Here is a 13,149-nt window from a genome sequence, read left to right as displayed (position 1 = left end):
GATCTAGATCAAAAATGTCTTCAAGTTTCCTGCCAAAGAAAGTTTACAGATTCAGTAAATTCTAACAAAGTAGAGAGAGTACCTGACTCCTTTTTCATTGTGCTCATATAATCAATCATATCTAGAATACAAAGTAGCAGGAATGTCTAGAAACTTAAGAAACGTAATTCAAGAGGAGATGAAACCAATATCTGAATAAGCTTACAACAAATTTGGTCCTGCTACAGTACTGGTAGAATCATAATCTTGGAGACAGCTACTGCATTACAGATCTAGGAGGACAAAAGACATAACTCATCCTTCCAAAATGAAAAAAAAAACTATGAAACGGCAGAGATTTGCATACTGATCCATGATAGGAAGATACATACATCAACTCGCTGCTGATTCAAACCACCCTCAGTCAGCATGAATGAAACCATATCCATTTATTCTCAGGAAGAAGATCTGGCAACAAAGTTAATGAGATTTGATAGTAAGGTGACATCAAACAAAACCATTCTCAATATACTTTGAACTTTCAAGAGAAAGTGCCAAATGGCAATAGTGCCGCATATCTAACCATGTGAAGATTATCAAAGCTTTTTTGAAAAGACTTTTATATGTTCATCTTAAAAGTCAACACACTCTCGCTCGGTCAGAGGTTTTAAGCTATTGTATATTTACAAACATATCCTCCTATTTTATTATAACTACATAATTACCCCAAAATTATCTGATTTATCTCATTTCCTCCATCGCTAGCTCAGCTCTTTTTAAACCTAGCCCATTCTCCAATCTCTCCGGCGACATTCCGACCAACAAAGTGACAGGTAAGTCGAACTCACATCCGTCTGTTTTTATTCTCTCTCTCTCTCTCTCCTATGCTCATAATCTCAAAACTCTGTTTCCTCGCAGAAACCAAGTGAAAGAGATGAACACGATAGCGAAGCGAGTCACGGGACTACTGACTCGGCCGAGTCACAGCCAGCTGCAGCAGGAGAGAGGGATAAGGGTGAAGGTGTTCTCAGGGGATCTAGACAAGGCGCTGACGATACTGCAGAGGAAGATGCAGTCGAGCGGGATGGAGAGGCTGATCAAAGCGCAGCAGACTCATCACATCAAGAACTCGGAGAAGAAGGTTCTCGCTAGGAAGAATCTTGAACGCAAGATCAAATCCATTGACTTTGCTCGCAAGCTGCAGTCCATCCTCATCAAGAAAGTCAGGTATGGCAAGTTTAAAGGTTGATGCTTTGGTTTTGTGAGTTGAGATGACATAAAAAGGTTGAGACTTTAGTAAAGATGGTGCAAGAACGTAGAGTTTTAGGTTCTGTTCTTTGGACCGTTGTTGTAGGATAAGCTTAATGGTTGCTTTGTTTTGGCTGGTGAGATGTATGGAATCATGTACTTACAGTTGATCCACTTATGAAATGTTATAGGGTTGGTTTGAATGAGTTGGGTAGAGAAAAAGCTTGAGGCTTTAGTAAAGATGTTACAAGAACAATCACTCTAGGATTTGTTCTCGGACCATTGTTGCAGGATAGGCTTTGTGTTTATCATAGGAATCAACATGTTGTAATGGTTTCTCTCATGTTCTTATTTGCAGAGGTTTGTGAGCGCGGAGCTGGTGCTATAACCATTCATCATCTTCTTTACATTACATTTTGGGGGGAAAGGAAGTTGATCAGTGCTAGTATCTATGATATAGCACACTTGTGATCCAGTTTTTTTTTTTTTTTTTTTTCATTTTGAACTTTTTGGTGAATTGAAAATTTGGTATAATCTTGGATTGCCATTCGTTGTTTACTCTATGAATAAAGGCTTCTCCTTTCTTAAGTTTTCTATAATCAACTTCAGATCCAAGAAAGTGTAGTTGATCATGTGATCTTAGATAGATCATGACAGGAGACAGAGCCCGGCTTATCTGGGCCTTTGAATGACTATTAGCCTCTCCTTGTTTTGTCTTCTCTGTTCCAGCCAAAGAAGGCTGGTGAACAACCATCTCCAAAGCCATGATAGCGCAGTGAGGTACGCAGCGGCTCCTCTCTGTAACATTTTGTAAATTCAGGATTGAGGATTCTGAACTGCCGTATCTGGATACATTAGCAGCCATTAATCAATATAGACTTTTCATTTTCTCATTTTTTTTCATATATATACATTAGAAACATCTCAGGTACTGAAGTAACCTGTAAGCACTTAACCCTATTCCCCTGAATTAAAGAAAATAGAAAAATTGGGCTAATTAATTACAAGGAATTTATAAAATGAGATAAAAAAAAAGTAGAGAACGTTTAATTGTCTTTCTTTGTGTTTTGTTTAGTGCAAAGGACAAAGAATCTACAAAAAGATTACTTGCTTGGGTGTATTAGTTTCATTCTTTTATGTTGGAGAGATTATTTGTCACAACAAGAATCCTTTACTTGAACTTCTCATCAAGTTATCATCTCTCTCTCACCAATTTAGAAACAGAGAAACAGTTGAAATCTCCCTCTCTCCCTCTCCCACACACTTCTTACATTCAGTTTCCTTTTGATGCTCTCTTCTTACATCCTTCCTCTAAATGTCTCACCATCATCACCATGAAACCAACCCTCATTTCGCGCGCCTTCCATCTCAGAATCAACCTCTCAAAGGTGGTGGTGCCTCTACCTCACAATCTCACCCAAATGCTCCTCCACCTGGAATCCTAATCAAGACTCGTGATCGCCACCGTAAAGGTCCTATACCTCCTTCCGAAACACCTTTATCACTAAGCCCTGAAGAGAGATTACCCCCGCGGAAAACTTCAAAAATACCATTACTATCAACCCCTAAAGAGAAACCACCACAAAAAAAGACTCCAAAATCTTCAAAAAGACCGTTACTATTAATCCCTGAAGGCCATCATCAACAACAACAACAAAGATCTCCACCTCCACCACCACCACCACCACAACAACAACCACGCATTGCCCCCGGAGGCTACACAACAACACTACCTCCAATAGCCAAACCAACTCCATGGAGAAACACAACACCATCACCTCATCACCGCAGAGGCCAACAGCTACCACCACCTTCAAGAGATCAAACAAACGCAATGACTTGGTCAGCGGCCTTCTGCTGTGTAATCTTCTGGATCATTCTCATCCTCGGCGGTCTTATCGTCCTCATCGTCTACCTGGTGTACCGTCCACGCTCTCCTCACATCGACATCTCGTCCGCTAACTTAAACGCTGCTTACCTCGACATGGGGTTTCTCCTCAACGGTGACCTAACCTTTTTAGCAAACTTCACAAACCCAAACAAGAAAAGCAGTGTTGAGTTCAACTACTTAACCTTCGACCTTTACTATTACAACACTCTTATAGCGACTTCTTACGTTGCGCCTTTCGAGATTCCTAAGAAGATGTCAATGTTTGCTAATGTTCATCTCGTGAGCAGTCAAGTTAGGCTCCAGCAAGAGCAGAGCAGGGAGCTGCAGCGTCAGATTGAAACCGGTCCGGTTTTGTTGAACCTGAGAGGGACGTTTCATGCACGTTCGAACTTAGGGGCGTTGTTTAGGTACTCGTATCGGTTGCATACTCATTGCAGTTTTTCTTTGAATAGTCCTCCTTCAGGAACAATGCGAGCTAGACGATGCAGTACCAAACGCTAGCGTGTTATGATTGCGTTTGTTCCATTTTTTTTTTTCTGGATACCTTTAGAAATTATTAATTTTATGTACTCATTGATGCTTTAATCATTTGATTTTATATTCGTTACTAGTTTATGCAAAGTATAGAACTAATGTTCTAAATTTAAGAGGCGGTTTAAGACTTTTAACTTTATAGATGTTACATGAAAAGGAAAAGAATAATACCAAATGTTTTGCTTGTAATGTTAATTGATGTTGAAAACTTTGAGTTGTGTAACTAATTACTTGCATACTAAAACTCAAAAAGTTATGTGAGATTCTATTGTCCATTAAAGCACCAAAAATATAAATCAAAATAAACTATCCCTTGAGACATCATTGACATTTAGTACGTAGACGTGTTCATGAAGCCATGCACCATGTCTTGTTGGATTAATAAAAACAAGAAAATAACACAATATATACTTTATTTTGGTACAATCGGTTTTACATTTTATTTTGTAATTTCATGAGAACACACATAACATACATATAGTTGTTAACTTTGAAGCGATCATCAATGTTCTCGATACTTAACAGGAACAAGTAGAAGGTTATTTTTCATGCCCACAGTGAGTCCAGGAGATTCTTCCATATTCATATCTCCGATCACCATGTCTTCTGGTAATTTCCAGTCAAACTGAAACAACATTTTAGCAAGACCAAACTTCACCATTGTTGTCCCCATGTACATTCCAGGACATATTCTCCTACCACTTCCAAAGGGTAACAGCTCAAAGTTCTGTCCCTTTGCATCAATGTTATTATCCATAAACCTCTCGGGGAGAAACATCTCTGGATCTTTCCATGTCTCGGGATCACGTCCGATAGCCCATGCGTTCACATAGAGCAGTGTCTTGGGTTGAATCATGTAGCCATTGATCTCAAATTCAGACATTACCTCTCTTGGAACTAGAAGAGGTGCTGGAGGATGTAACCTCCATGTTTCTTTAATCACCATTTTTAGGCAATGGAGCTGCTCTATGTCATCCAAGGTGATCATTGACTTGTTCCCAATTTGGTTTCTGATTTCAGATTGCACTTTCTTCATTGCTCGAGGGTTTCTCATAAGTTCTGCCATTGCCCATGTCATTGTTATTGCAGAAGTACTTATGGCTCCAAGAAGAACGTTCTGTGATAAGATCCAAAGTAATAAATGTTAGAATCTCAGGCATTGTTAGCAGGGGCTGGTCATGAGATTTAGATGGCCTTAAACAACTTTACAAAGATTTTATTAAAACATATGTATCAACTCAATTTAGGAGCCAAAACCAATGTTTTACTTAGCTATATATTCACGACCCGCTCTAAGTGTTAAGAGTATTGCAAATATTTGTATAATTACCATCAAGATTGCTTTGATATGGTTTCTCGTGAGCTTGCCATTTCCAAGAATAGTTTCTTCTTTCTCCAACCTCAAGAGCAAGTCCACGAAATCTTCAACTCCGTCTTTGTTTTCCTGTTTATGCAAATCAAACATTTGTTCATAGAACGCATCAAGATCTCTCACGCTTCTCTCTCTCCGCCCTTGTAGTCCAGTGAGCCGGTCCACGATCCAGCCGCCACTTGGGAAAAAATCTGAGGCAGAGAAGCTCCCCAGGAACAGAAAAGCCTCACGGAACAACTTGTCGAAACTGTTATTGTTGAGCACAGTTCCGTGGAAACTCAAACCAAATGCTGCCTTGCATATCACGCTTACAGTTAAAGCAAGAAACTTCTCGCTCAAGTTAACTGTACTACCTTGAGAAGCTGATTCAGCTACTGACTCTATTAGTTTCTTGACTTCCTCTTCCTTGATGGGTTGAATCGAGTGAACTCGTTTAGCACTGAAAAGCTCTTGCACGCACATCCTTCTTAGTTCTTTCCAGTAATCATCATAGGGAGAGAAATCGATGTCCAGGTAATTGTAAGAGAGCTCTCTTGGCCCTGAGAAATGATCAAGAATCATCAGTTTTTATTGAATTCTAATATAGAGAAGACAAAACTTTTAGTATAGCCCGGAATTAAAAAATAGCCACGATACAAATTTAAAAATTGTGGCTAAAACCGTGGCTATTATAGCTTTAGTATATGTTGAGTGAGTGTAATGGTATCTGCTAAGCTTGGACGGCTACAACAATGGAGGTCATGGATTTTCATAGCTTGTTTAGCTGTTTCAGAGGAAGAGACACTACAGTTGGGACGCTTCCAAGCTTCAGAAACATAACAGGACCATACTCTTTGGAGAGTCTCCATAGGGATTGATGCGGTAACTCTCCGAGCTGGTGCAAGTTTCCGATGATCGGAAAACCAGGAGGAGAAGGTGGTCTTCTTTGCTGCTTCTTGCGTTTGAAGACGGCGAGAAGAACACTAGTGACGAAGAGAAGTGATAGAAACCAAATAGTAGCCATGTTTTTGTGTACAGCCTACGTCTCAAGTTTTCTTGAGTGATAACGATGATGAAGGAGGCTTGTGCTTTCTATATATATACCCATTTTTCTCCTTTGTTTTCAACCATTTTTGTTTCTGTTTCAATTTTATTTTATTTTGCTAAATGAGGAAGACTTGTGCTAAATGGAATCTAATGCATATATGCCTCAGTAACGCATATATGACTTTTCATATTAATATAATACATTGACTTTTGTTCAAAAAAAAAAACAAAAATGGCCAGTTGGTAACTCAGCCACGCTTTGTACCCCCATCTAAAAATAATGACAGAAATTACGGTTAGTATATTAATTAATACTACTTTCATTGTGATATTTTTGATATATGGCTTTAAATGTTGTTCTGCAATTACGTCGAAAAGCTAATGAAAACGCAGAACAACACGTAAGTGATAAATATACATTGTGATATTTTTGATGATATTTTTGATATATGGTCTTAGATATATTTCTGGGGGGGGTAATTTAGGGTGGAAATTTGCTTAGTTGCAGCATGACCTGTATCATTTGCACATTACTTGGTAACGAGATTCACATATTTAACTTTATTTTCCATGTTTTCTTTGTTTTGTTAAAGACTAAAGTCACTAAACCTTGTTTTAGTTATTACACTTACACATCTTGATGATTTTTACCTGCGTGCGAAATAATTTCTCCGAGATTTTAGATCTGCATTTTCGAATACAAAATTGGAACCAACTGATCCAATTACTATGAACAAGTTACTATAGTTTAACTCGTAATTGTTTTTGAATAATTAAGAGATTCTGGTTTGTAAACCCATATTAGGGGGGGGGGGGGGGGGGGGGGTGGGTGGGTAATTTAGGGTGGAAATTTGCTTAGTTGCAGCCTGGGATTGAAGCATGACCTGTATCATTTGCACATTACTTGGTAACGAGATTCACATATTTAACTTTATTTTCCATGTTTTCTTTGTTTTGTTAAAGACAAAAGTCACTAAACCTTGTTTTAATTATTACACTTACACATCTTGATGATTTTTACCTGCGTGCGAAATAATTTCTCCGAGATTTTAGATCTGCATTTTCGAATACAAAATTGGAACCAACTGATCCAATTACTATGAACAAGTTACTATAGTTTAACTCGTAATTGTTTTTGAATAATTAAGAGATTCTGGTTTGTAAACCCATATTGCGAGTTTAAATTAAACTGGAGGGACTTTTGAGGCGTTGGTTTGAAGTTACGGTTGACTTGCGGTCACTACGAACAAGGATAATGTCTTTGATACATCGATCAAGCTGTTTGAAGATGGCAGAATGGGACAGAGGAGTTCCATCGTGTTACCAAGAGTTTCTTTCTTTCCATAAGAGGTAAACTGCAGCTTCGGTAGCAACATGCTTGAGGGTGAGAATGTGCTTTGAAGTTGGAGTCCGAAAGCCAGTTCATTAACTCCAACCAACTATCTAACCGCACCAATGGCATCCCAAGTCGGGAGAGGAGAGTGTCCCAGATTTTCCTGCTATATTCACACTTAAAAAACAGATGGTCTCTAGATTCTGAACCTTTTCAGCCACGTCACAAAAAGTGTCGAATATCACAAACCGTATCCCAGGCTCCATCAGAGACATGCCCATTAAGTTCCCAACAAGGCAAGCAAGGTCACGTTAGGTTCGATCGTTCCATATTATATTACAATTCCGACCAAGCCCTAGAAGGTTCACAGAATTTGACTACCTATTTTTGCAACTAGACAAATAACGCACGTCATGATGTTTCGACTATATCGTGTTGGAATATTACATCTCATTTAATGTTTGACTAGATTTCTTGGAATTTAGTATCCAGATAACGTTAAACAAAGACGTTTGTTTAAGTCGCCATTTTTTTTATCTTAATTATGTGACGAATCAGTGACAAAAAAAAATTAAGTGACGAACCGTCCCGCTCGGTCGCTACGTAGCGACCGAGCGATCGAACCAAAGCTCGGTCGCTACGTAGTGACCGAGCGATCGTCCCGCTCGGTCGCTACGTAGCGACCGAGCTCGAGCCAAAGCTCGGTCGCTACGTAGCGACCGAGCGATCGTCCCGCTCGGTCGCTACGTAGCGACCGAGCTCGAGCCAAAGCTCGGTCGCTACGTAGCGACCGAGCACTCGTCTCGCTCGGTCGCTACGTAGCGACCGGGCTCGAGCCAAAATTCGGTCGCTGTGTAGCGATTGAACCTTTCCGAACATCGATACGACACCAGTCCTTGCATTCTCGTCAAACCTTCGAATGCTATCTCCCGAAGACCGTAGCAAGCTCAGTCCATGTTTTCCGCTATTCTAATTCATCGATAAAACTTCGCGGATTAGAAACCGCGGAAAACTCGTAGTAAACGTGTCGAGTCGGAAGACGGCCCAAAGGGACCTAAAACACGACTCGAGGCCCATCCTACGATTTTTCCTAACCAAAAGCCCGTGAACCACAGCATGGTTCACGCTTGGTCCACGAGGAAGGGTAAATGTCAAGTTTCCGCGGATAAATACGGAAGTTTTGAAGATAATTGTGAAGATCGGGAAAAATGGAATATCTCCATTTTTATGCTATGACGGCTTAAGGGCAGAAGAGTAAAAGCGTAAACCGACCTTGGAGCTAGTATATAAGGAGTCCTAGGCGAGGAGCAAGAGGGAGAACTTTTTTCAGAGCAAACTTAGCACTTAGAGCAATTTAGGCAATTTTCCGTTTTTGTTATTTCGAGCTGCGACTCAATTAGGTTTAGCCGTCTTAGGGTTACTAGAACTAGGAATCTCGCCGACAGCTCTCGAGCCCAGGCTTATACCTTGTTGTAAACGCTCATACGCAAATTCGGAATAAGATCTTCTTTGCTCTCTTTCTCGATTTATTATACTTTATCGTTGTTATGCTCGTGTTCTGATTGCTTGACGTGTGGTAATTAACAGATATCCGGGTCCTTTGGGAAATTAGGGTTTTCCTAGTTTCCTTATTTAAACGGAAATCGACAGTGTGAATTTCGGTTCCCACAGTTTGGCGCTAGAAGGAGGGGGATATACGGATCAATCTAACCCGCAAAAGCCACACACAATCTGACATGTCAACCAACGACGCGGATAACGTGCAAACTCCTCTTAATGGAGGCAGCGGCACCGATCTCCACACTCTAGTAGCGGACGTATCCGCGGCCAACGCGCAAGCCAACGCCGCGACGCTCGAGGAGTTCAAAAAGATGTTCGCCACCTATGAGAAAAGGTCGGAAGAACAGGATAAGCTCGTGAATACCTTGACCAAACAGGTTGAAACCTTAACGGCAAGAACCCAAGCTATCCGTCCCCGCGGAACCACCAAAATCCGCGGGAAGAGGCTCGACTTCGCCACCCCACTCGATAGAGCAGGACTCGCGCGGGAACGACCTTCCGGTCAAAACCCTAGCGAGAAATCTCCCGTCGAAAAGGGGAACCCTGAAAATCTTCCGCCCCCTGCAAAGGACTCGGAGGATAACGAAGCCGAACACATTGACCTGGATCCTAGCGATGTCTCCAACGACACCGACGAGGATGTCGACAGACATCCAAGAAGGACCAGAAGCCGATCCGCTCGGGAAGGCTCCCCGTTCGAAAAACCAATGACGGAAGAAGAAGAAGTCGCCTATTGGAACGAACAAGAGGAGCTGGCCGAAAGGCAAACCGAGCTCACTCGCAGTAAACGCCGACAGGCTCGGAAATCCACTGACGAGACATCGGATATCCGCGATCTTCGCGACTACATCACTAAGACTGCGGCAGAAGTGAGAGCCGTAAAGTCTCAAATCCATCATGCTACTAGTGCTGCCCCCGAGATCGATCGACTGCTGGAAGGAGCTCGAAAGACCCCCTTTACCAGTCGCATTTCGGACATGAGGGTGTCCGATCCGGGAAAGATCAAAGTACCAAAGTACGATGGTACGGCCGATCCAAAAGCGCACCTTCAGGCTTTCCACATCGCGATGGGAAGAGCAAGACTGAAGGACGGCGAAAAAGATGCCGGCTATTGCCGCCTGTTCGTCGAAAATCTCGAAGGAGCAGCGCTCGAATGGTTCGCACGCCTTCGTCGCAACACCATCGGGAGTTTTCGACAGCTCGCATCGGAATTCCTCAAACAGTACTCTGTATTCATAGACAGGGAAACCTCCGATGTTGACCTCTGGAGTCTCTCCCAGAGGGAAGACGAACCCCTCCGCGAGTTTATCAGTCGTTCAAGCTGATAATGTCCAGGGTCAGCGGGATAAGCGACAAAGTGGCCATCGACGCGCTGAGAAAGACGCTCTGGTACAAGTCGAAATTCAGAAAATGGATAACTCTCGACAAACCGCGAACGATCCAGGACGCCCTCCACAAAGCAACGGACTACATCATAGTCGAGGAAGAAACTAAAGTCTTATCGCAAAAACATAAGCCGGCAAGACCATCCTCGAAAGACGCAGATCCGAAGGGGAAAAAGAAGAACTCTCGTAACGACAAGTACGTCCATCACGAGGGGGAAGATCTCCAAGGGGCGCATAACTATGCGATCAGTTCGGATCAAGGCCGGACCACGGGCAACACATGGACTCGCAATCAAGGGTATGACGAAAACACCTTCTGCGAGTTCCACCAATCCCGAGGACACTCCACGACCAATTGCAAAGTCTTGGGAGCAAGACTGGCCGCGAAGCTACTCGCTGGAGAGCTTTCGGAAGTAACTAGCGTCAAGGATCTCATCCTCGATTCTGATCGGCCTCCAAAGACAGATAGAAATCCGCCCGCTGAAAAATCCCCTCAACGAAACCATCCTGGGGATAAACGCGGTAGGAGGCCGGATGACAAAGGGAACGATAACAATCGTCGCAGTCAATATGATCATCGGAGGATCACAATACTGCGGCGATACCGTGTCGGCCATCAAGGCTTACCAACGGAAGGCAGAATCAAGTGCAAATTGGCCTACATGGTCTCCTCCTCGAGACGGCCAAAGTTGCTCGATCACCTTCACAGAGGAAGAAGCCGGCGGTATCGACCAACCTCACTGCGACCCGCTGTCATAGATCTCGTCATACGAGATTAGAAGTCGGAAGGGTACTCGTCGACACGGGAAGCACGGTCAACGTAATCTTCCGCGACACTCTCAAGCGGATGAGTATCAAACTCGGAGAAGTAATTCCAACGCCAAAACCACTCACGGGTTTTTCAGGCGAAGTGTCGATGACTCTCGGATCAATCCAATTGCCAGTCATGGCCAAGGAGATCACGAAAATCGTCGAATTCGCGGTAGTCGATCATCCCGCTATCTACAACGTGATCATGGGAACCCCATGGCTCAACGCCATGCAGGCAGTTCCGTCAACCTACCACCTGGGTCTCAAGTTCCCAACGCCGAGCGGAGTCGCGGCCATCTGGGGATGCCAAAAACAGTCGCGACTGTGCTTCCTCGCGGAGCATAAGTTAAGGCAAATCACGGCTTCCGCAAACGGCAAACGCGCGAAGATAGATCGATCTTCAGCCAAAAGCGCCCCGGGAGAAGACGAAGTAAAATCGTCTATCGACGCAAACGCAGCGGACGTCGAAGCTCGACATAAATCCAAAGCCCACGCGACAACTCAACCGGAACATCCGGAAAATAGCGTCGACCCAGCCACGATCGACACGGTCAAGGCGGACATCGCGACATCTACCGCCGAGTAAGAACACTCGCGGCATGAAACAGAACTACGAGATGGCTTGATCCTCGAAAGGGGTACGTAGGCAGCTCGTCAAAAGACGAGTTCAGCTATCCCCCTCTCTAAAAAGGGGGGGGGGGAGTGGGTGCGTATACTCGTATACTCCCACTTAGAAAAATCTTCATTATTGTAATCGAGTTTTTAGAAACTTCAAAAACTTTTACTACAATATACGTTGTCCTTTTTATCGAAAACGTTTACGCTTCAGTAAAACACAAAAGAAACTTTCAGGACACGCCTGAAAACGTTAAGACTCTTGTCTGCGGCCCCTTCCGGCCCAAAAATCGTAAAGATTATCGCCTTTCAAACACGCAAAAATACACGTATAATCCTCGAAATAACTGCGAGACGTCGCAAAAGTTAAAATTCGAGGACAATGCTAACAAATTGTCCGAACGCGACCACCAAAAACCTTACACCCCGTTCGTCGATTGGCCCCGACGAACACGCCAGCCGTCTTAAACAAACGCAATCCGATCACTCTTTTGATCTTTAAAAACGTCCAGCACAAGGACAAAAGCGCGCTACAACAAAAATCCGAAATTTTGGTTTAGCACTTCCAGTTGATTCTGAGAAGATGCTCGATTCGTACCATACAAGTCATATAAGCCGAGAACATATCGCGGACTTTAAATCGGTGCGAGTCAGGAAGAAATCGCAACAGGAAAAACGATAGCCGGCTAGTCACCGCACAAACCTTAACCGAAAGTAAACCTAGGTCTTGCCCTAAACCCAACGCTCTGGTCTCAAACATCTCAAGGCATGATATCTAAAAGATACGAGATCCTAAACCATGTCTCTCCGTTCATATCTCAATGTTCTCGAAAATCGTAAAGATAAGTAAATTTTTACGAAAATCACGAACGAACCAACAGATTGAACGTCTAATCAGAACTAAATACGAGACGACAACTCGTATTTACTTCAACCCTACTCAGGAAAACTCGAAACAAAACATTTATCATATAAATAAACCGCGCAAAGCGGCAAGGGATTCAAAGCCACCAACGGCCAGTCCCGGTAAATACAAATACGGCCATCTAGGCCTAAACAAAATCCAAATTCAAAGGGCCACACTTGGCCGAAAAAAGATAAAAGGATAACTAATCCGTCCCTCATAATCCAAAGTCAAAGTCCCCGGACAACGAAGCGCCGAACGCATCCGCGGGACGATCCACTTCCTCGCCACCATCGGGAAACCCGGTCGGAACTTCCTCGGTATCAGGGGAAACCGGGATGGAATCCCAGAACCCTTGAATCTTCTTGTCAATCGGAGGGATAAGCGCCTCAGCATGGGCACGTTCACTCATCCCACTCTTCATCAAGCTCATTTCCTCTTCAATTACATAGTCATCGGCTCGCGTCCTCCAAAGACTTCCGACCGAACCGC

The 13,149-nt window shown here is 43.2% G+C and overlaps 2 protein-coding genes and 1 pseudogene across 3 annotated transcripts; 2 read left to right on the top strand and 1 right to left on the bottom strand.

Moving 5' to 3' along the window:
* Positions 1–641: 641 nt before the first annotated feature.
* Positions 642–1,820, top strand: LOC103854320. Of its 2 annotated transcripts, none has more exons than XR_004455101.1 (3): positions 642–812; positions 898–1,411; positions 1,445–1,815. XR_004455101.1 is itself a non-coding variant. In XM_009131263.3 (3 exons), the coding sequence occupies exons 2-3, from the start codon at positions 914–916 to the stop codon at positions 1,593–1,595; spliced, it is 303 nt and encodes a 100-aa protein (XP_009129511.1). In that variant the 5' UTR covers positions 643–812; positions 898–913; the 3' UTR covers positions 1,596–1,820. The 2 variants fall into 2 exon arrangements, 1 of the variants encoding a protein (XP_009129511.1); XM_009131263.3 differs by having other exon boundaries at positions 643–812; positions 898–1,206; positions 1,586–1,820.
* Positions 1,821–2,069: 249 nt separating this feature from the next.
* LOC103854321 (NDR1/HIN1-like protein 13) lies at positions 2,070–3,781 on the top strand. Its single transcript, XM_009131264.3, has one exon. It carries the CDS (start codon positions 2,543–2,545, stop codon positions 3,617–3,619), a length of 1,077 nt encoding a protein of 358 aa, XP_009129512.1. The 5' UTR covers positions 2,070–2,542; the 3' UTR covers positions 3,620–3,781.
* Positions 3,658–6,878, bottom strand: LOC108870729 (annotated as a pseudogene).
* Between the last annotated feature and the right edge of the window lie 6,271 nt (positions 6,879–13,149).

This window comes from Brassica rapa, chromosome A02 (assembly GCF_000309985.2).
Source record: "Brassica rapa cultivar Chiifu-401-42 chromosome A02, CAAS_Brap_v3.01, whole genome shotgun sequence".
NCBI lineage: Eukaryota > Viridiplantae > Streptophyta > Magnoliopsida > Brassicales > Brassicaceae > Brassica > Brassica rapa.
The sequence above is the reverse complement of the archived record's forward strand: the minus strand, read 5'-3'. Positions and strand labels throughout refer to the sequence as shown.